At 36.8% G+C, this 22,911-nt stretch overlaps 1 protein-coding gene across 1 annotated transcript in view; it reads right to left on the bottom strand.

The window, feature by feature from the left end:
* sema5a (sema domain, seven thrombospondin repeats (type 1 and type 1-like), transmembrane domain (TM) and short cytoplasmic domain, (semaphorin) 5A) overlaps positions 1-22,911 on the bottom strand; it is a 167,374-nt gene that overhangs the window by 34,376 nt on the left and 110,087 nt on the right. The window contains exons 13-15 of the mRNA XM_079806938.1: positions 20,123-20,304; positions 17,928-18,071; positions 7,852-7,999 (exon numbers count right to left, since the gene is read on the bottom strand). Coding sequence (XP_079663064.1) covers positions 7,852-7,999; positions 17,928-18,071; positions 20,123-20,304 — 474 coding nt within the window. The remainder of the gene's footprint in view (positions 1-7,851; positions 8,000-17,927; positions 18,072-20,122; positions 20,305-22,911) is intronic.

Raw genomic sequence — 22,911 nt, 5'->3', positions numbered from 1 at the left:
AACAACAGTATTTCATATTTGATGTATTTATAAAGTATAAAATATATATTATATAAGTATTTAATATAATATACATTAAATACTTATATGAAGGGTTAGGAATAAAATACTTAAAAATGTAATATATAAAAATATTTTACATACATACATTCTATGTATATATATATATATATATATATATATATATATATATATATATATACACTGTAAATATGTTTTACTTTATATAAAATACATAATTATAAAATGAGAATGTCACTTCGATGATTTGTTGCCATTTCGCAGGCGCCTATGAAATATTTCCATTGCGCTCTTTGCTGAACATGGCAAGTCGCAAACAAGTCAGGCAGAAAAAGGTCATTGATCAAGTTTAATTTATGACTCACAAGGAGGAAAAGACTGTGAAATATGAGCGAATAAATAAGGAAGTACATCCTACACAAGCTAAAGTGACACTTCGATTTGAATGGAACCTCGAAGGACTGACAAAAAGACCAAAATTGTCACTAGCATGGGACTGTTAAAATGAGTTTCGGCAGTGCTGTCTGTTCTACCGTCTCGTCCTAGTTCGGCGGGGACAAAACCTCTTAAATTCCTGATTGCTTTATTGCATTTCTATAATTGATATGACATCTACACTGCCTGTATCCTTGATCTGTACCAGCAGTTATGAGCCTTCAATCCTTCGATTTATGATAATGTAGAGCGTCTTCTGATACCAATGTCTAGCACTTGAGGCAGTCAGATTCATGCCCTGACACCTTAATAAATCGGCCTGAAACAAGGAGCTATAGATTTCCTGTAAATCATATGTGTTCATTTGGTGGAGTGGGGAGCTGTGTCCATTCTCACTGCGTTTATTTATGCTTAATAGACCTTGAATGACTGCCAGACCTTGGCAAAATAAGATAAAAGTCCTTTTTGTTCATCCGTCAATCTGTCAGACGGACGGGGGGAGCTGATGTGAAGCGCTCAGACGGCTGTCTAGCTCACCTCCCCTCCCTCCACTCATCTCTTTTCACCTCCGTTCTCCCAAGGATGAAGAGCAGATAGACAAGGTTAAAGACATGGGAAAGTTTAGGCATTGTTTATAGCGCGCTCTGACCACCTGCTTTTGTTTCCACACTTTCTTTGTTAATATTTAATGATGGTAAATATTATTAACTCAAATCAGCTGACTCAACGCTTTTTACCTCAGTGAGCATCAGCACATCAGCTAGAAAGGTTCTACCAAGCAGAGATTTTTGCAGTATGTTTTCTCAGAGACAAAAGAGGGTTGGGTGTTAGTGTTGTATTTGTGTGACTACGCATAGCGAAATGTTAACGGTAGACTGCACTCAGGGAACACAAAAGCAAAATGAGGTACTCAATAATTACAAGGTTCCATTATCCATTATCCACGTCTGGGTGCCTCCACAAATGAACAAACTACAACTACAAGCTGTGATACAAATATATAGTTATGTAAACATGCCATTAAAATATTATAGGATCTTTTTTTTTTGTTTCAGTTTTTTATCATTGTGAGAGATAAATATGATGAAAAAAATGTGTCATGTTACTAGGTGGTTGCTGGGGTAATTTGGGTGGTTGCTAGGGTGCTGCTTGGTGGTCCAAGTCACTATGAAATTCTGGACCCTAGATATAGTTCGAGTCCCTCAACAATCAATATCTTTCTTCTGTTTTGTTGCTTTCTAGGAGAAAATAAAGGTCAAAGTAGTACAAGAGCAAGTCTTTAAAGGGGTCATGAACTGGCTTTTTTTTATTATTTCATACTGGTGAATTCTTCACCTTAATTCTTAATTCTTTTGCAGTTAACAGGTGTCTTTTCTTCACCACCTGTTTTTGTCAGATCCTGCTGACCCAACGAGCATTTCACTGTCCAATGGTCATGCCTTAACTGCAATGTCTAGTATTGCATTAGTATTGCATCCTTCTCATGGGCATTTAATACTTTTTGACTTTTCAGTCTGAGTTAAATCTCTTTTTTGGCTCAATTTATCTGTAAAAGAAAACATGCCTAATAATTCTGCACACCTGAGTATAAGGTGATTTTCATTTCCAGCCTTCATGAACAATTATATATCACTTATACATTATTAAATACTAAATCAATAGTAGTTATTAGGATTACTGTGGTTTGGAATTGGTCAAATGTGCCTGGAAAAAAAATATGATCAGAAAATCAACGTGCCTAATAATTCTGCACTCCCTGTATCTCCTAAACCTACCCATCACAGAAAACTTTCTGAATTCTTACATTTTCAAAAAACTTAAATAAACAGTTTTCTTCACGGGGACCATCCTTGTGGGGACATTTGGTCCTCATAATGTAGGGTTTACCAGGTGCCAAGTCTTGACCATTTTTAAGGTTTTGCTCACTTTTGGGTATTTTTCAAAAATAGAACTTTTTTGGTAAAAACTCAACTTGTCGTGTTTGGAGGAGAAAGAATGCTGAGTTGCATCCAAAGAACACCATACCTAATGTGAAGCATGGGGGTGGAAACATAATGCTTTGGGGCTGTTTTTCTGCAAAGGGACCAGGAAGACTGATCAGTGTAAAGGAAAGAATGAATGGGGCCATGTATCATGAGATTTTGAGAAAAAACCTCCTTCCATCAGCAAGGGCATTGAAGATGAAACGTGGCTGGGTCTTTCAGCATGACAATGGTCCCAAACACACCGCCCAGGCAACGAAGGAGTGGCTTCGTAAGAAGCATTTCAAGGTCCGGGAGTGGCCTAGCCAGTCTCCAGATCTCAACCCCATAGAAAATCTTTGGAGGGAGTTGAAAATCTGTGTTTTCCAGCGACAGCCCCAAAACATCACTGCTCTAGAGGAGATCTGCGTGGAGGAATGGGCCAAACTACCAGCAACAGTGTGTAAAAACCTTGTGGAGATTTACAGAAAACGTTTGACCTCTGTCAATGCCAACAAAGAGTATATAACAAAGTATTGATATTAACTTTTGTTATTGACCAAATACTTATTTTCCACCATAATTTGCAAATAAATTCTTTAAAATTCTGGAATTTTTTTTCTCATTCTGTCTCTCATAGTTGAAGTGTACCTATGATGAAAATTACAGGCCTCTCCCAACTTGCATAATTGGTGGCTGACTAAATACTTTTTTGCCCCACTGTGTGTATATATATATATATATATATATATATATATATATATATATTAGTAATGCTATACCTTTCCTCATGTTTGTAGTATATACATTTACATATAATACAATAGTATTTTGTATTTTATATTTATATAGTGTATAATTTTGGATAATGTGGATTACAGAGGATTATAATTCATTATTATAGTAGAGGAAATGGTCTGATCTGAAAAGTCTGATCACTTAGAAAAGTAATATCACACCTTCCCTCAACAACCCGTGAAAAAAACTATATGTTGATAGTCTTTCTGGTTTCCAATAAAACACCTTATAAGCAGCCATCAGAAAATTCACAAACTTCCATTCGCTACAAAGCATGACTGCAAAAATCTCTTTTCGAGGGTATTAAGTGAAAGTGATAATGCAGCAGAACGCACTCAAACACATCGGCCTGCGGCGCTGATGCAACATTGGATTCAATGAGGTAGATGTTCTCACCAGCTGGGCGAATGCCTACATATGGGCAGAACATCATAATGGTGATTTAACACTTACTGATATGGCGATGTACGCCGCCTGATACTTGTGTACCGGGCCTCCCGTGATGTCTGAAATGCGAAAATATGACACGACCCAAACCGAGCAGAATCAATCATGTTTTCTCATCGATAATGATGTTACTTGTGGATAATACAGTCTCTCGGATTGTTTGCTCTCTTTCTCACTTTTTCCACAATATCATTACTCATCCTGCTCACGTTTTCCATTTCTATAATTCTCCATCCATCTCACTTTATCGGGCTCTTCCTTTCCCTAATTCTCTATTGTTCCATTCTTGTTTTTCCCGCCAACAATCTATTCATTATCCCCCACTCACTCCATCTTTTTCAGACTTCGCACTCCCCAAGTATATTTTTCATCCTCAGAATTACTGTATTACATACAGTTCTCGTCCGTCACTAATGCATTATGGGTAACGGAGGCAGGGATTAGGGGATGCCCTGTACGAATCTCTGCCAGTCCCCGTTCAGTCTCCAGGCATCTGCTGACTAATGAGTAATCCCACCCGCGCTCTCTGGAGCTTTCTAACATCATTACATCCACTTTGCACACACACACAATCCTCAATCCATTGTGTCCACACAAAAAATACAGCGCATCAGCAAGTATGTGTGTGTTGGAGCGTAATTGGCCATTCTATGGCTCACATCTTTGACACTGTATGCCCCCGACTCCACAGAGATAGCAGCCTCTAGTATGTTTTACAGAAAACAACAAACTTCAATCCATTACGCAGGTGTCGCTGATTGCATTCATTAGCGGTTCACCTGAGAAACGTCAGCTGGCCGTTCTACAATGGACCACCAAGACAAATAGTCTCAATTATTAGTACAGGAAAGCACACAATCAGTCAGGAAAGACTACGGAGCACGATACACTCAGTCAGGGGGCGTAATGAAAAATGCTGTCATTTGGGAATTTTCAAATTCCCTGAAGAAAACTTGTCTCTCTACGACCAAAGCGTCAGTTAAATTAATACCCACGCTGCACAGTCACCGTAGAGAAATGTGATGCAGAGATTTTATGGGTTGTGGATGGTTTTATGTAGTAGTTTGAAATATATTCAAATGAAATTAATAAACTCAAGAACTCTCTGAGTACCATCCAAATGGCGTCATAAGAGATAAAACTTCCGAGGCCCTGAACTGAACGCTCACACACAAGGTATTCAAAAGCCTTGATTTACTAAGAAATAAAAGATACTAATTTGCTTGTGTCATCTATCAAACAGTGTGTGTACATTGTGAGTGCATTTTGGGTGACTTAATCAGAATAACTGAGAAAATAACCGTGCTATTTGGACAAACCTTCCAAAAAGAGGCCTTTGCGTGTGGCACTGTAGTTGTACTAAACGTTAGTCATGTCACACATGCCACAGGATGACTTATTTTAATAATGAACAATTAATATTAATATAATACAATCATGACAAAGTTCTAAAAAATATAAAATCAAGAAGTTAATTTAAAGGTGCACTGTGTAAATTTTAGCGGCATCTAACAGTGAGGTTGCGAATTGCAACTGCTTATTGCTCACCCCTCCCTTTTGAAGCACATACAGAAGCTACGGTGGCCGACACAGGACAAAGATGTCGTCGAGTAGCTGGCGCTCAGTAGAGCAGTTTGTCCGTTTAAGGCTACTGTAGAAACACGGCGGCGCAAAATGGTGACTTCACTGTAGGCTCATTCTAAGGTAATAAAAACATAACGGTTCATTATGTAAGGTCTATATACACCACTGAAAACATAGTTATGTATATTATATTGCATTTCTGTCAATAGATCCTTTTATTTTTTATTTCCCCCTCAATAACTATTAGATTTATTCAGCATACACTTCTTGAAACTTATATTGACATTCTAAGTTTCTGTTAAATAATAGAAAAAAAACATTGAAAACAAGCTTTTTTTGTCAATTGCAGGAGAAATATTGTAGAAAATGTCTATGTCAGGCTATGGGGGTCTTCAAATATTGTATATTTCGGGACCCAATATAAAAAAAATTCTATATGATATATAATAATATAATATTATAAAATAATAATATAACATAACATAACATAACATAATATAATATAATTAATAAAATATAAATATTATCATATACATATAAAACTACATTTGTAATATACAGATTTGTACATTATATATGTATTCATTTATAATGCATTATAATATAAAATACATATCTGTGATCAGTTGCAACACTCTTGAACTGGTGGATTTTAAGTGAATAGAAGTAAAAACCAGTATTATATACACTTGAAATGTGTTGGCTGACATTATGTACACTAGGAGAAGAGTATATTTTTGGTATAAGACACCTTCTTATTTTTGCCATTACACACAACTTTCCTAATTAACACTAAGAAAAAGAGAAAAAAAGTCTTAAATTCTTACACCGAACACTGTACTTCACAGATTCAAGCCTGTCACATATTTGAACTGTGTTGATTCTGAAAATACACTTGCCCTAAGACAAAGTGATAGTAATATCTGAGTCTTATGATCAGAGCATCATTACACTGAACATATGAATGATCTCACAAACAGACAGCCAATTAAGGGTTTCAAGGTACTCATTATTAATTTTCTGTCTACACTGACATCTGGCTACATTCTTGCGATCTTTATCACTATCATTAAAGAGAGGTTACAACCACTGTGACAAACGATCTCCGTGTAAAATTACCAGCTGAATGACACATCATGTTTTTGTTGTGTCTGACAAAACAACCCAGCTAGTATTTCAAAGGGAAATTTTTCATAAAATGATAACAGCTGTTTGCAAGTATGGCCCATGCCAAAGTCTGGCAATCATCAGTAAACGAAAATAATATGAGGCATGCTTATTAAAGCATCTGTTCTAAGTATTACCTCTTTAAGCAGATCAGCAGCTCACCAGATATGTAACTTTGTGTTCACAGGGCACAAAAATAGCACGAAAATCCAAATCAGGCAACGCACCACCCTGGTACCCACACACATACATAATTATATACATCGACATGATGTTGCTGCCCTCGCAGCCTCTGTGGCATTCCTAGGATGCTTTGGTGTGTTGGTGTTTTTGGAGTCGCCTACATGGTGATGGATCTGCGGCAGCTGACCTTGAGGCTAAACACTCACACAATATGACAGAGCTTTACCATTAAGACTCACATGATCATCTGAACTTTCTCTTAAGCCGTTGTGTCTAGTGCCATTGATCAAGTGGCAAAGATCGAAAAGGTTGGCAGCCTTGATTTCTAAAACAGGACAGATGTTACTATTCCTTATAAAACAGTTTACCATAGCAAATGAACTATTCAAAGCTGTCCCAGATTCTTTAAATCATTCAAACCACTTCCGTGAATGGCATGAAAAGTGAACCGTGGTCATGTGAGCTGGACTTATTCTAAACTACCAGGGAGTGGGTGACTGGTTTAAAAGTAGAGTAAGAATATCACAGTTTGCTCATGCCTGGAAAATCCCAGCTTATGCTAGCAAGGCTAACACACGCGCCAAGCTCCTCCCAGCTTTCCAAAGGAGGATATGCATTTTAAGATTGTAAGATGCTCTTGACTGATATAGCGTGTACAGTTCAAAGGTTTGGGGATGGTAAGATTTTTGTATGTTTTTTCACAATATTACTGCATTTATTTGACAGTAATATTGAGAAAAAATATTAAAATATGTATTCCTCTGATGACAAAACTGAATTTTCAGCATCATTACTCCAGTCTTTAGTGTCATATGTGGATTTGGTGCTTAAAAACATTTCTTATTATTATCAATGTTGAAAACAGTTGTGCTGCTTAAAATGTTTGTGGAAACCATTGTACATTGTAACACTATAAGCAGTTATGAGCAATTTAATGCATTCTTGCAGAATAAACTATTTATTTCCTCTCAAAAACGTTTAACCCCAAACTTCTGAATAGTAGAAAAAGTGTGCAATAGGTGCAACTTGTGCACTGTTTTAGACACCTTTTGCCAAAACTAACCATGCAATTTTAATATATGATATGATTAAGATATCCTGCGCACCTAAGGGTAGTCCATGATGCTTCTGCTCTTAGTAGTTTTTTGTAGCAATGAAACCTATTTATAAACACTGAACACACACTTTCAATTTCCTGAGGTGCTTAATTCAAGGTCCCATAAACAAGCCGAGTAGTAATATGAATGTGACATACAATGCTGCATCCAGGGCATTCGTTTCCATTCTCGCACGTTCGCCGTCGCGACTGGATTCCACCGCCACATGGAACGGTGCAGCGTTCCCATGGAGACCATGCTGACCAATAGACATGCGGGGGGCAGGGCAGGTGCTCGTTGCAATATCTAAGAAAGATTAAAACAAACACCTCAGCATGCTAATAAAAATTTTTTTCACACACTCATCTCACAGATTTGAACAAATTCTGATTATGCAATAAAACAATGACCTTGATAAAAGAATATGAATCCTCTGATACAAATGATTAAATCACAAAGAAACGTTTTACTACATTTTTACTAAAATAATAATATAATAATTTCCAATCTTTTTTCCCCCGAAATGTTACTTTGCAACTACATGTCAACTACCAGAGTAGTCTGCTTAAAGGGTAACATCAGTGATTTAGCATTAAGCTTTGTATCAGTAGAAACCCGGTTGTATATTCAAATTATTGTACTTTCCCCCCTCATGTCCCCCTGAGACGAGAGAATTATGCTTTTTTTTTCTGGAAAAAATCCTCCGATGACGCAAATATCGTCATTTTGCGTCATCTGAGGATTTTTGGCCAGAGGCTAGAGACTACAGGAGCTAGTTCCGCATGTTTTCAACCCGCCCACATCGGAGGGATCTCACTCACAGAATGCAAATGCGCACGGCCGCTCGGCTCGGGCATTCATAACGGAGCGGTACGGAGCAAAGTGAGTGTTTCAACTTTTCAATGAATTCCTATGAAAGTTTAGCTTCCATATGCGATCTGATAACGCGCCAGACTGGACAAGCGCCGAGAATGACTGCCGCGCTTACCTCAGCTCTGCTCAGCTCTTCGCTCTCATGATGAATGAAATCTGACTCCTGCTGCGTCTGTGACGTGACTTTCGTTCGGCTCACTCACACTTTATTGAAGACACGTTCAGTTTTTATTTGTAGTGTCTGTTCTCTAACTGAACTAAATTATTTTATTACTATGAATATCAAAACGACGGTGGGGTGGTGCCGCGGTGGGCAAGTGATAACCAATAGCCGTGGCTTTGGGAGTGGCCTCGTCGGGCAGCGAAGCAAGTGCCTGGGAGTTGTTGTCTTTCATCCACATGAGACAAAAATACATTTTCTGTCTTTTCTCAGTCTAGAAGGCACCAAATTCAAAAATAAGTTCACATTTGTACTACATAAATGACACAGTTTAAATACACATTCATCTTCCCAGCGCTGAAGTGCCCCTTTAATAACTGCTAACATACTCTAATGAGAGTTTGTTGACATACGGTACATTATTTGCCAATTAATGAGTGTTAGTTGATATGTAGTATCAAAGTTACTTATAGAGGTTTACAAGGAAACAAGAAACATTTATTTAATTCAACATGTAGGAACTGCAAACATACAATAATGACTGGCTGGCAGTTGTGTAGGTCTCCAAGGGCAGGAAATGTCTAGGTTAACCTTAGTGTAATGAGCAATAATGGAACTGTGTCTTATCTTAATGAGGTCTGCAGGCAGAGTGAGAGGAGGTTTTCTGGGCCCGTCTATATACTTACAAACCCAGACAAGTGGGTTGTACAAGTAGTTGTAATTGAAAGGTAGTTGTAATTGGTATAAAGCATGATGATTGGACACACACAGTCAATCATTCCAGCTCTCATGTGGTCTCACTGCAATCAGTGAATCTTTGAAAGGAAGTGATACTAAATGAAGTCAGATTCCTTTTGAAGATATAGTCATAATCAGAACAAAATGACCTGAAACATCCTGAGCCTGTAATGTCCCCGAAACAGAAAAAAAATGATGCACTAGGAACAAGTTGTAAACATTTAAAAGTAAATAAGGGAACTCACAACAAATTCTGTACATTGTGCATTATTTTAATTATTTTAAGACCGCAAAGAAAATATTAATTGAGTACTCAATGATACTCAAATACTCATTGTTTAAACAGAAACCAGCAAGCCTTATATAATGCAAAAAGATGCTACCCACTGTCATGGGTGGCTGTTGCAAGGAACCGAAGGAGGAAGGAGAATACTTGGAAATAGTCTTTAATCCAACAATCTTACAAGAACACTCAGGAAAACAGAACAACAACCATTAAACATGGACAACACCAAACTGAAAGAAGACAGGGTTTAAAAACACAGAGGAACAAAAGAGCTAATTAATTGGGCAACAGGTGAACGGGATAATCAATCAAGGGCCCAAACTAGGCCTGTCGCAATAATCAATATATCGATATATCGCACAATATATGTACATGACCTCAATAATTTTTTGTGATGCAATATATCGCCCATTATGTTTACATGATAATGAATGTCACCAACATTTTACTCGATTGTGCTGTCATCTTGTATGTTTTCCGTGACGGAGGCAAAAGTGGTTCTCAGGCAGTTCCTTCATACACAGAGCGGTTATCGACAGGTGAAAAAAAGGTGTTAGTGTTTTCCTGACAACTACTGACAATTTGGAAGAATAAGCCCAAATGGACTCGATTTCAAAGCCGCAAACCCCTGTTCCGGTGCACATATAAATGTCAATGCAGAATGACGAGTGTGAAAAAGTTTATTTACTATTTATTCATTTTTTTATTTTTTTATTTCGGATAATATATTTTTTACCCTTAATTTCCATGATCTAAAGAATGAAAAGGTTGTCATTCGAAAGTGTGTAGGTCTACTTGCATTATTATGCTGTTATATTAGGATTATATATTCAGAGGCATAAAATGACAATGATATCGTTTATCGCAATTATTTCTGGCACGATATATCGCAAAACAAAAAGTAGTTATCGTGACAGGCCTTGCGCAAACTTGCACACACTAGTGCTGCATCCCAATTTGCATACTATCCGTCCTAAATAGTATTCGAAAATAGAGCTAGTATGTCCCAAATCGTAGTATGATGAAAAGAGTATTCCAAAGATGGTCAACTATTTCTGGTCAGAAATCGAAGTGCGGATCGACGCGCACTCTTAACGGCTGATATTGCCCACAACCTATTGCGAGTGGGACGAGGATTCGATTAGAACTACAAATGTGGATAAAAAGTGTTAAAAAACTACAAACATGACAGATGTGCGAGTCCGACGGTTAAGTAGAGAGATTTGGCCATTAACCTTTAAATGCATCATTATATTTAAATTGCAAACACATGAGGAGTGTCTTTAGAGAGGCATTAAAGACCCACGAATGGCAGATCAACGTGCGACCACGTTTTGGCAGATCAACGTGCGACTACGTTTCTCTCCGATATGGTAGGAAATTAAATTGAATGTGGAGGATCTTAACTGTGACAATGATTGACAGGGCAGTTTATGCACGTAACTAAGCAACAGAGTCCGTTAAAGATGACAAAGTAACATGGTCCCAAAGCTTGCATACTCTTTTGCTACACACTCAAAAGTATGTACTTTTTCTTCACAAAAAGAGTACATACTTTTAGGTCGTAGTATAAGTAGGCCGAATTGGGACGCAGCATAGGAAACTGGGTCACACAGGCAAACAGGCACAAAACTAAAACACACTGAAACATGGTCAAGTTTGAAATGTTTCAAACAGAAGCATTGCAGCTTTTTTAATAAATTCACCCTGATGTTTTTTTTTTATATAATACAACTGTGCATAGCATAGGGTTGCCGTGATTTTGCCAAGTAAGACATGTTCCTGGATCATTCTGGAACAACAACATTACAAAATTTCAATCAGATTTGAGGGATCAATTCACAATTAATGTCAAGTTTAGGCTTACAATAAGGGTTAGGGGCTTCTACACCATTCTTAATAACCTATAATTTCTCTTTTATTTTAGGGATAAGTTATGGGTAAGGTTAGGTTTAGGGGTAGGGATATAGGGTTATTGAGTTAGTTATGTTTTTGGACAGGAATGTTGTTCCAGGATAAACAAAAGCAGTCATACTTGGCAAAATCTCGGTAACCCTATGCTATGGACACTTGAATTATACTATTATAAAAATAAACACATACAAAATAAGCTTCGCCACTTCTGTTTGAAACATTTCAAACTTAACCACTCACGACTGAGTTTAACCAGGTGGTAAATACACTGAAATAGTGCTGTGGCATGAGTATTTTAATTAAGTCATTGTCATTCTTTTCACTACAAAACATCTCCTTTCAATGTAAATTATGCGTGTTATAGATAGCACCTTATTAACAAAATTTTGCATGCTGAAATTAATGCCACACTCCTGCAAAAGAAAATGTTTCTAAAAGGAAAGAAAATCATTGTATAGTCTTCTGTATGGTTGATATTTGTCGGTAGCAGCAAAACTTCAGGTAAATTACATAAGGTCGGTTTTTATTAACCACTTTCTTCAACAAAATGTCTGATGATATATGTATATGTGCAAATTAGAAAATAAGATAATATTATCAGATTCAAATAAGAAAAAGAAAAAGCCTTTAAAAATAGGAAGGAGTACACATTCCCATTGGAGAACGATTGATCACAGCAACTTGTTGTGAATGATGTAGCGGGCAATAAAAAAAGTCAGGAATTCATATAAGAAAGATTTATAGCCAAAGGAAACCCACTGCCAATTTGCATATGCAAATAGTGTTCATTCAAATCGGATTTGCTAAGTTTAACAAGTTTGCCCCTGCTCTGGCACAACAAAAGGAGAAAGAAACAAACGATCAAAAGAAAAAGAAAAAAGTTGTAATTAATAGCACATTTGAGATGGTGTATGAAAAGAATGAGAGAAACTGTAGAAAACACATTCATTTATCAAATGGATTTCAAGCAGAACAAAGTATTGGAGTGTTGCAACAACAGTTCTCTGCCTTCAGGCGTTCTGTCTTGTTTTGGAGAGTTTCTGAGCACAAACGAATGGAAGTTCCTGGCTCTGCGTTTACAGACACCCAGTGCCGGGATAGATATATGGCTAAGGACCAGGGGCTGGTTGCACCAGCCATTCGTCAGTTACAACTAAGCCTAGTTTTGACGTAAAGGGGTGCTGAACTTACGCTTACGCACTATTAAATATTTTTGCATTGCACCATTAAACTTAGTTGAAGTGTAACTCTATGTATAAACATGACATAGCAGACTGACCGAACTGCATCAATTATCTCTTGTTTTACCCGACAAATTTTGATTCTTCAGTGTCACTTGATTCTTCAGAAATCAAGTTGCTGCTCAAGAAATAATTCTTATTTTATTTTTTACACATTCAAATAAAGTTCATTGCATGTTCAAAGCAGCTTGTGATGACAAAAAACACTGAATTTAATCACACTGTATATTTATTTCCAAACTTGCAAGTCTTGTAAACTCCAACTAACTTATTTTCCAGTAGTTATATTTATTTACAATTTTTATTATATTTATTTATTTATTATTTTTATTTTATTTGTTATAACTACAAATAATTTAATCAAAATCAGCCAGTCATGAGAATTCATTAGAGAAGTAGTGATATCTGATTCATGCATGAATCCCTCTTCAGAGTCAGAATGAATGGGTGAGTAAATGATGATAGAATACTAATTTTTAAGTTTAAAAAAGAAAGATTATATATTTATAAATACAGGTATTCTTCAAGCAAAACGGCTTATTTCTTTAAATTGGAAAAGTGTTTGTGCTCCAAGTATAGGATGTTGGCTAAAAGAAATGGTAACAAATATGTAAATGGAAAAGATAACTTATATTTTAAGGAATAAATATACAGCTTTTGATGGAGTTTGGGGACCTTTCAGATCATTCTTAAAACATGGTGGAGATGGAAAGGTGTTAATAGAAGACTAAGAAAAGAGGTGGTATTGAATATCAATGTAAAATACTGAGAAGCTTTGTTGTTGTTGTTTTTTTTGTTCTCATTGTTAAAAAAAAATAAAGGAAAAAGAATACTAATTTTTGAATGTAGTATTACGTTAAACCTAAACCTCTGGTCTTTAGTAACTTGGGACATCATTCACTACCCTTATCCTCATTCATTTTTTTAGACATCAATCTTATCAGTATTCTTCAATCAATTTATTATAAACAATATGACAAGAAAAACATCATAAACTTATAAAAGAATGCCTGTTTTTCCATTATTTTTTGTAAAAATAGTAAAGGGACGCTAAAAACCCGAGGTGTGTAACAGTTTAAGTATATTTTTTCTGCACAACAATAATGGAATATTTCATAACTGAAAAAGTGCAATTCACCTTTATTCCACAAGGTAGCAATGTCTGATACGTAATGATGAAGTGATGTTACGCTCATAGTTACCGCAGGTAGAAAACAAAAGAATAAGAAGTGTCATCAGCAAAACTTGAAATGACTCCGCGATTTAATGCAGAGCAAGTACTAATTAGTGTCATTGATGGTGGATCTGGTGAAGAAGCTGTCAGCATCATATTGATGTTGAAAATGATAGTTTTGAGAATATGTTTGAGATCGCGAATATGAGCCAGAAACTGAAGATACTGGGAAATGAGCTCTGATGAGGACAGTGATGGTGCTATAAAACATCCGTTGAAACTGAACCCTTCCAAGCTCCAAAAGATAACAAAATATGCTTTATTTTATTCTTCTGTAATTGTTACTCTAATATAAGGGGAGTTTTATATTATAGGTTTATAGGACAGGTAGAGATCCATCAGTGTTAGATACAGATCCGGGTCGCTAAAGACACGATTATGTAATAATGAATGGCGAAACATTCATGCATTTAAGCATGAATTACTTTAAATTTACTTTGACTCTCATTCTCTTTCTCGCTCGCTCTCGCTCTCTCTCTTTCTCTAACCCTCATCGAGGACATCTCATGGTGACTGAGCCGCAGCAGAGCGGCGTGCTGAGGACTTTGCCATCTGGCAGCAGTCCGGCGAACAGGGAATAAAGTGTGACTGTACATATGAGCTGAATACCTCTGAACAGATGCCCAATGGCTGAGCAGGACACAAAGTTTCCCGCAGTACTAACAAGTGAATCCAAACTTCTTTCAATATCGGACAAAAGACACAAAACTATAGAGAATTTGTAGTCCAAGAGGAACAAAAACAGGAATGTTGCTTTCTTCTTTTGGTCCAAACCAGCGTCCTGCTAAAGGAACTGACAAAGCACATTTGAGCCATTAATCCAGCTCCCTTCAACCTTAAATGAAAACTGAGGACCTGACGCGCTCCCCGGATATGTTTTCACAGCCATTATGCACCGCTGGGTTGGCCGAGGTGTTGTATTAAAGTGGATGGGTGGTGTGAAAAACTCGCAAGGACTTGTAGACTAGCTAGACTGGAGCCAAACTCAAAGCTTGCACCAGAACTTTTCTGCTGATTATTCACAGCCTTTATGCTCAGACACCTAAAGGCATCAAGTGCCCCAGCGCCTTGGATAAAGAGTGTAAGTGGGGGGCAGGAGATGGAAAATGCAAGAAGTGGCAGAAATCCTCTGCTTCACAGTCACCTGCAGAAAAAAATAACAATCTGCAACCTTCTTCGTGTTTTAAGCCCATGTCTGTGTTTCTATGGCGACTCAAAAGACAGCGGCATGCTCATTCTGTCCCGTCCCAGAAGAAATTTTTATTGCACGACAGTTGTTCTTTCACAGGCCAAGACACTTAAATGAAACATTTTCTAGTAGGCATCAACTTTGTCTTAGAAGTTTTTCTTAAAATAGACATACACTTGAAATAAATTAGGGATTTTTTAAATACAGTAAGTACAAAACTTTACAAATTAATTATTATGAATTCCCAAAAAATTTCCAGTAAGAAAGTGATTGCAGACTTTGGTATGTTGGCAAACCTGAGCACAGTTTGTCATATTTTCAAAGTCTCTCTAAAATGAGAAACATTTTAAAATAATATATTTATTTTTAATCACGCATAACTTTAATCATTTTAATATGCTGATTGATCAAGAAACATTTCTTATAATTATCAATGTTGAAAACAGTTGTGCTGCTTAAGATTTTTTGTGGAAACTTTGTGAATTCTTTGATATAGAATAGAGATATTTTGAATAGAATGTTCAAAAGATTTTTTTGAATGTTCTGTAATTTTTGATCATTTTTATGTTTCCTTGCTGAATAAAAGAATCTATTTAATTAAAACTATATACTGATGTGCACAGTACTGTACATTTTCAAAAATATGATTTTCCAGTTAATTCATGTTAATAATTTTGATGATAAAAATGTTTCTAATATTTCAATGTTTTTCATTTTAAGGTTACTCATTTCATTTGATTTTAAAGGATTAGTTCACTTTAAAATGAAAATGTCCTGCTAATTTACTCCCCCATCTTATCCAAGATCCGTCTTTCTTTCTTCAGTCAAAAATAAATTAAGCATTTTGAGGAAAACATTCCAGGATTTTTCTTCACACAATGGACCTCAATGGCAACCAAAAGGTCCAATTAATGCAGTTTCAAAGGGCTTTGAAGGGCTTCAGAGACTCTGCACGATCCCAGACGAGGAATAGGGTCTTATCTAGCAAAACCATTGGTAATTTTCAAGAAAAAAAAAAAAACTTCTATACTTTTTAACATAAATTGCTCATCTTGCGCTGCTCTGCAACTTTCCACGGATTGCGTAATCACGTGGGAAAGGTCACGCTACACGTAGGTGGAAGTACCACGTGCGAAGAATGCCCTTTACAAAAAAAACTCCATCCCCAACTTCAAAATCATCCGACATCGTTGCTTTACCTTTTTTTGCTAAAGGATGTTTGTATTAGTCTTCGCACGAGCGCTTTGTAAACACAGGGGCGGGACTTTTGCCTACGTCTAGCGTGACCTTTCCGACGTGATTGTGCAATTTGTGGAATTTAGGTTAAAAAGTATATACATTTTAATATTTTTTAGAAAATTACTAATGGTTTCGCTAGATAAGACCCTATTCCTCTGCTAGGATCGTGCAGAGCCTCTGAAGCCCTTCGAAGCCCTTTGAAACTGCATTGATTTGGACCTTCAACATTTTGGTTGCCATTGAAGTCCATTGTGTGGAGAAAAATCCTGAAATGTTTTCCTCCAAAAAACTTAATTTCTTTTCCACTGAAGAAAGAAAGACATGAACATCTTGGATGGCATGGGGGTGAGTAAATTATCAGGAAATTTTCATTTTGAAGTGAACTAATCCTTTAAGGATTAAACTAAATGGTTTAGTGTACAAAAGTAAACAAAACTGTCCTGTTTCGTTTACTTTTGTTTACCATTTTGATTGATATTGTTGGTTGCCACCTGAGTCCTGAAGCAAAACCAATTGATAACCACTTTCTAGGAGAAACAACTTAGATATTAGAGATAATTTCCATTTTCTCGTCTTATTATGTCCTGTCATAGGATCCACCGAGTTTCAGAGAATAAACACAATGATGTCTTTAACATGAGAATATGGATCAAAATAGTGTGAAGACAAAAGCATAAAGGGCGAGTCAGGGGAAACTGGCACCTCCAATGGAGGGACCATAGCTGTTTTAAACAGATGCCTCTCTCTTCTTCTCTTCATCCCTCCACTTCAGGTCTAATTTTTCAGCTGCAATGCACTGTTGCTTAGAAACCTCACACATTCTCAGTCCAGCGTAGTTTAAACATAATTCTGCCATGATTAGAAGACACCGCATCATACCTACAGTGTTTGAGAGTGTGTGGAGTCTGTGGTTGCAGTCTTTGTAATTAACAAGCCTTAGCATGTTTTTTTTTTTTAATTGGATGTCAGTCACACAAATTATGAGGCAGATAAAGAAGAACCTCTCTCACTCCTCCATTCAAACATTTGGTTTGTGTGCTGATAGTTATGCACTAACAAGCTTTCTACAGATGAACATTGCATAATAGGATGCATAATAGGATGAGTAATAAAAAAACCAATGAAATGAGCAGCGTATATTCATTCATTATCGTCAACTGCCAAGCAATCACAGAAGCAATTGCACATGCGGCAGGTGAGGATGAAAGGAACAAACAAAAGAAGCGTCATGACCTTTCAAACAGGCACGTGCCCCCTCAGATTTCTGAGCTAAGTGGATTTTGAATGCAAATTCCAAAAAAACAAATAAATGCAAGAAATAAATCTGCATATGTAATGAGATATCTTGCTTTTGCTTTACCTCTCTTCACGGTTCTGGCCCACACAAACCCGTCCTCCGTGGCGGGGAGTGGGGTTGCTGCAGGAACGTTGTCGAACTTGGAATCCGATCCCGCAGCTGGTGCTGCAAGGAGCCCAGGCTGTCCATGGCGTCCATGCCCCGTTTCTGGGGATAGATAGGTTACAGCAGTAATCACTAATCAAACGCTGGTACAGCTGGCTGGTATAATCTGACCTTTAGTTTGTTTACTGAGGATCTTAGTAAAGAGATAGATCACCAAAAAATTAAAACTTTGTAATCATTTACTCATGTTGTTCCAAACCTGCATGAGTTTCTTTCTTCTGTTGAACACAATAGAAGATATTTTAAAGAATGTTGATAACCAGACAGTTGACGGCACCCATTGACTTCCATAGTATTTTTTTCCTACTATGGAAGTCAATGGGGCCCATCAACTGTTTGGTGAGCTTGATTTTGGTAAAATGTTAAAGGGTTAGTTCACCCAAAAATTTTAATTCTGTCATTAATTACTTACCCTCATGTCGTTCGACACCCGTAAGACCTTTGTTCATCTTGGGAACACAATTTAAGATATTTTAGTTAAAATCCGATGGCTCAGAAAGGCCTCCATTGGCAGCAATGTAATTTGTACTCACAGGACCCATAAAAGGTACTAAAGATGTCGTTACAAAGTCCGTCTCACTACAGTGGTTCTACAATAATTTTATGCAGCGACGAGAATAGTTTTTTTTGCGCAAAATAAAATCTAAATAACGACTTTATTCAGCAAGTTCTTGTCTACCGTCTGGGCCTTTGACTTGAACTCACGAAGCACCACGACGTATGCGCGAGAATATGACGTAAGGCCGGCGTTCTGACACATGACCTGGAAGCAAGGAGCTTTGTTTACAAGCAGAGGAAGACACTCCAAGACACACTAAGCTGTTGAATTCTACATTGATCGTGCTTTAGGTCTTTGCGTAGTGGTCAAGATGGGGCTGAAGTGTGCATTTCCTGGATGCCCGAACCGTGAGAAACGAACAAGTGCACGTAAAAGTGCCTTATCAAAGCTGCAAAATTAAAGTCATATTCTCGCGCATGCGTCGTGGTACTTCGTGAGTTCACATTAAAGGCCCAGGCGGAAGACAAGAATTTGTTGAATAAAGTCGTTATTTAGATTTTTTTTCCGCACAAAAACTACTCTCGTCGCTTCATAAAATTATTGTAGAACCACTGTAGTGAGATGGATTTTTTAACGACGTCTTTAGTACCTTTTATGGGTCTTGTGAGTGCAAATTACATTGCTGCCAATGGAGGCCTTTCTGAGCCATCGGATTTCCACAAAAATATCTTAATTTGTGTTCTGAAGATGAACAAAGGTCTTACGGGTGTCGAACGACATGAGGGTAAGTAATTAATGACAGAATTTTCATTTTTGGGTGAACTAACCCTTTAATAATCTAATGACACATGCAAGTGTTTGACAACATACGAAGCCACAATACCAACTTTGATAAAGCAGTGTTTTTTTCCCCTGAAAAGTAGGATACACAATGTTTTCGTTTTTTTTTTTTTATGTGATGAAATTAAATCATATCTAAAACATTTACAATAACAATTATGAGAAATAAGGTTTTAATCGCAAGACACATGTACATTTAGTCGCAATTACATGCAATTGAGAGATTTAAAATCAAAATTGTGAAACAAAATGACAATTCTGATCAAAAATCAAGGCACAATTGCGAAATATAGTCACAGTGTTAAAGTCACAATTAAGAGGAACAAAGTAACAATTGTGAGACATGAAGTCGCAACTGTCATATGAAATCTGCAATTTAAAAATGACAATGATAAGAAATCAAGTCGCAATTACGAAATAAAATCTGATTACAATAAACCTGCAATTCAGGGAAATAAACACGCAATTACAAGATATAAAAGTCACATTGTGAGATGTAAAGTAGCAAATATGATAAATAAAGTAACAATTGTGAGACATAAGGTTGCAAATGTCATATGAAGAGAAATAAAGTTGAAATTGTGAGATATAAAGTTACATTGTGACATATAAAATTACAACAAAACAATGTTGCAAATATCATTAAATTTTTTTACTTTTTACTAGGCATCCATATAAACAAGCTATCTGTTATGCTTAAAGTGTAACTTCCTATTTGTGCTTTAGTCTTTGACATTTGTAGAGCGTTGTATACCTGGAGCAGTTTGCCACCTCAACACTGATTCCTTGGCACGGTTGCCCTCCACACTGAGGGCTCGGGCTGTCACAGGCTCGAGTCCGACACTGGCATGAACCAACACTGCTGCCATCGCTATGACTGCAAGCTTTCCATCCCGACCAAGCTCCAAAATGACCATCCACAGTCACATTCCTCACCTAGACATATACACATCCACACACACATACAGAACACAGAGAAAAGAAAGAAAGCACATAAATAGTAAATGGGCACAGAAACAAGTAAACAAAATATGAATGAAAATAAATTATTACTGCAGAATGTGCAGATAAGGTCACATTTGCCAGTTATTAGATAAATCCACACTAAAATATACTGTAGCTTTCAGCATATTAGATTTGTGATAGCTGAAAATAACACGGGCTCCTGTTTGGAAAATGAACATGCTTAACAATGAGCAAATGTTTTCATTTGAGGCATTATATGAGAATGTAGTAATGAATAGCTAATGTAATTTTGTTATTGCTCTCTGGTTATTAACATCTGAGGTATCAGATACAGGACAACATATTTTGTAAACAAAAGGAGAAGGTAATGTTGTCTTGCGCATAAAACACAATGAGTTCTGTGGAAAAGATTGTCATTGCATTATGAATAGAGAAGAATAAATGAACATCTGTGTGGAGAGAAATTGTCTGTGCTCTTTGTGTACCGATCGCATAAGAGAGTCACATTTCCAATACGGTAGAAAAGAAAAAACAAACCTCATTTTCAAAGGTCTTGCTTTTCCTTTAAATAGAGATGGGGTTTCTGCCAATTTTAAGACGGGGATGATACAGTAAGTTGATGTTTTTTTCCCAGAGAAAACAAATGTGGTTCTTTGTTTATTTCCATAATGTGTCAGCCTCCAGATGGGCTTTGCTTTGTGAATGGAGTGTGTCTCCATCTAGACTTACTGTGCTCTACTACTGAAGTCATTTTAGACCTTTCACTCAACCTTAGACACCTGGACACAATCACATCCCGTGGATAAATATGCAAGATTCCTTGCTATATAGTATCCAAAAGGACTAGGTCAGATGAGTAGGATGCCCTATATCTAGGTGAAATAGGCACGAAAACAGTTGAATTTTATTTTATTAACAATGCTTAAGTAAATGGTTTTTGTGGTTGTCATTTTTTGATAGGACAAAAAAACAGATGGGTCAAAGGACAATGGCATCAGTTTGCAATCATACACAGTCATTTTGTCTTTTTGAATCATGAATAGTATATCACATTTCATGTTAAATATCACATTTGACAACCTCAAACTTCCTAACCTTGACAAAGGGGTTTAAAATAAAAAAATTAACAAAATTACATCAAAACCCCATAGTTTTAAAACTTCAAACCGACTACCAAAATTTTTTTAGAAGTACTTTTTGTAAAATTACAAAACCAGAATTTCATCGGTTTTTCCATATATATTTTTTTATTATTATTATTATTATTTTTTTTTTTTTTTTTTTTTTACGGCAGTTAGGGCAGTTTCAGTCCAACCAGAAACAAAACAAAACAAAGTCAATAATAAGAGTCAATAATGCCTACAGAGCCAGAGAATATATGCTGTATGGAGATAGAACAGATATATTTTCATTTAATTACAGTTATAACTTATGTTGTCATCTTACTTTTATCCACTTTTCGCACTATTAACGTAATAAAACAGTACAAGAAGTGCACATTAAAGTCTTATCCATAAACTCTCTCTCTGCCTTGCATTATCATCAGAATTACACAAAAACACTTGTTACAACTAATAGTAAACCTATATATACAGATCTTTTAGGGGGTGTTTAATAAACGGGTAAACTTTATATCCGTAAAACAACTCCAATGAACTGTAATAAAGTGCGTGCTCTCCCTTTCATTAATACCGTAACCAGTATCGCTCTGGAGACTATGACTGGATGAACAGTTGGTACAGATCCATCCTTGAATAACAACTTTTTAGCAAAACCTGCCTTGTACTGCCCCTCATTCACAAAGCAGTCTGAAGTGAAATGATTTGTGCACAAATAAACGAATTGAGGAATATTTTGGTGCACATTACCTTCAAAAATAAAACTAATCCACTGCTTCCGACTCAGGTGGCTCAGATGTTGAGAGAAAATGAAGACTCTTATGTTCACTCATGTTCACTGGAGCGCGGAGAAAATGGCGGATAGCGTACAACTCGCTGAGGGCGGAAATATGGTAATGCAGGACTGTCAGTCAGCTGCTATGGGCGGGGCCTGAGCAGCATGACATCATACTGCTCAGAGACTCAAAACGGCATGTCTACTGAGACTGCTTTGGTTTCATGGGGATTTAAAAAAGGAGTGGGTGGATTTTTATCATTGTAGGGTGATTGTGTTCACACACTGCCAACACACATTTATGTCCAAAACACCATGTAAAAGTGGATTTAGCATAATAGGTGCCCTTTAACATGTTTGGGGCACATTTTTGATTTTTGTTTTCAGCAACAAAGGAAATCTGGACCTCAAAATGTGTAACCAATATGTTTAAACAACATGTGTGAAACTAAATCAATACTAAATCTTGCATTCTAGTGACTCTGAGAGCGAAGCCTCCCACGCTTTTGCACTTCCCTGTGTGTTCAACAATTCCATGCTGCTTTCTTCAGGCAGTGTGGGTGGCAACTTGCTATTACACAAAATGTCATTTCTCAGCTAGAGCTACAAGGTCTCTTACCTAAAGAGAAACAATGCCTGATATAGTATATAGTATGTGTGAGCTGTGGTATCTCACAGAATGCT

Source organism: Gobio gobio (assembly GCF_949357685.1).
Source record: "Gobio gobio genome assembly, chromosome: 23".
Lineage (NCBI taxonomy): Eukaryota > Metazoa > Chordata > Actinopteri > Cypriniformes > Gobionidae > Gobio > Gobio gobio.
This window is presented reverse-complemented; position numbering and strand designations above follow the sequence as displayed.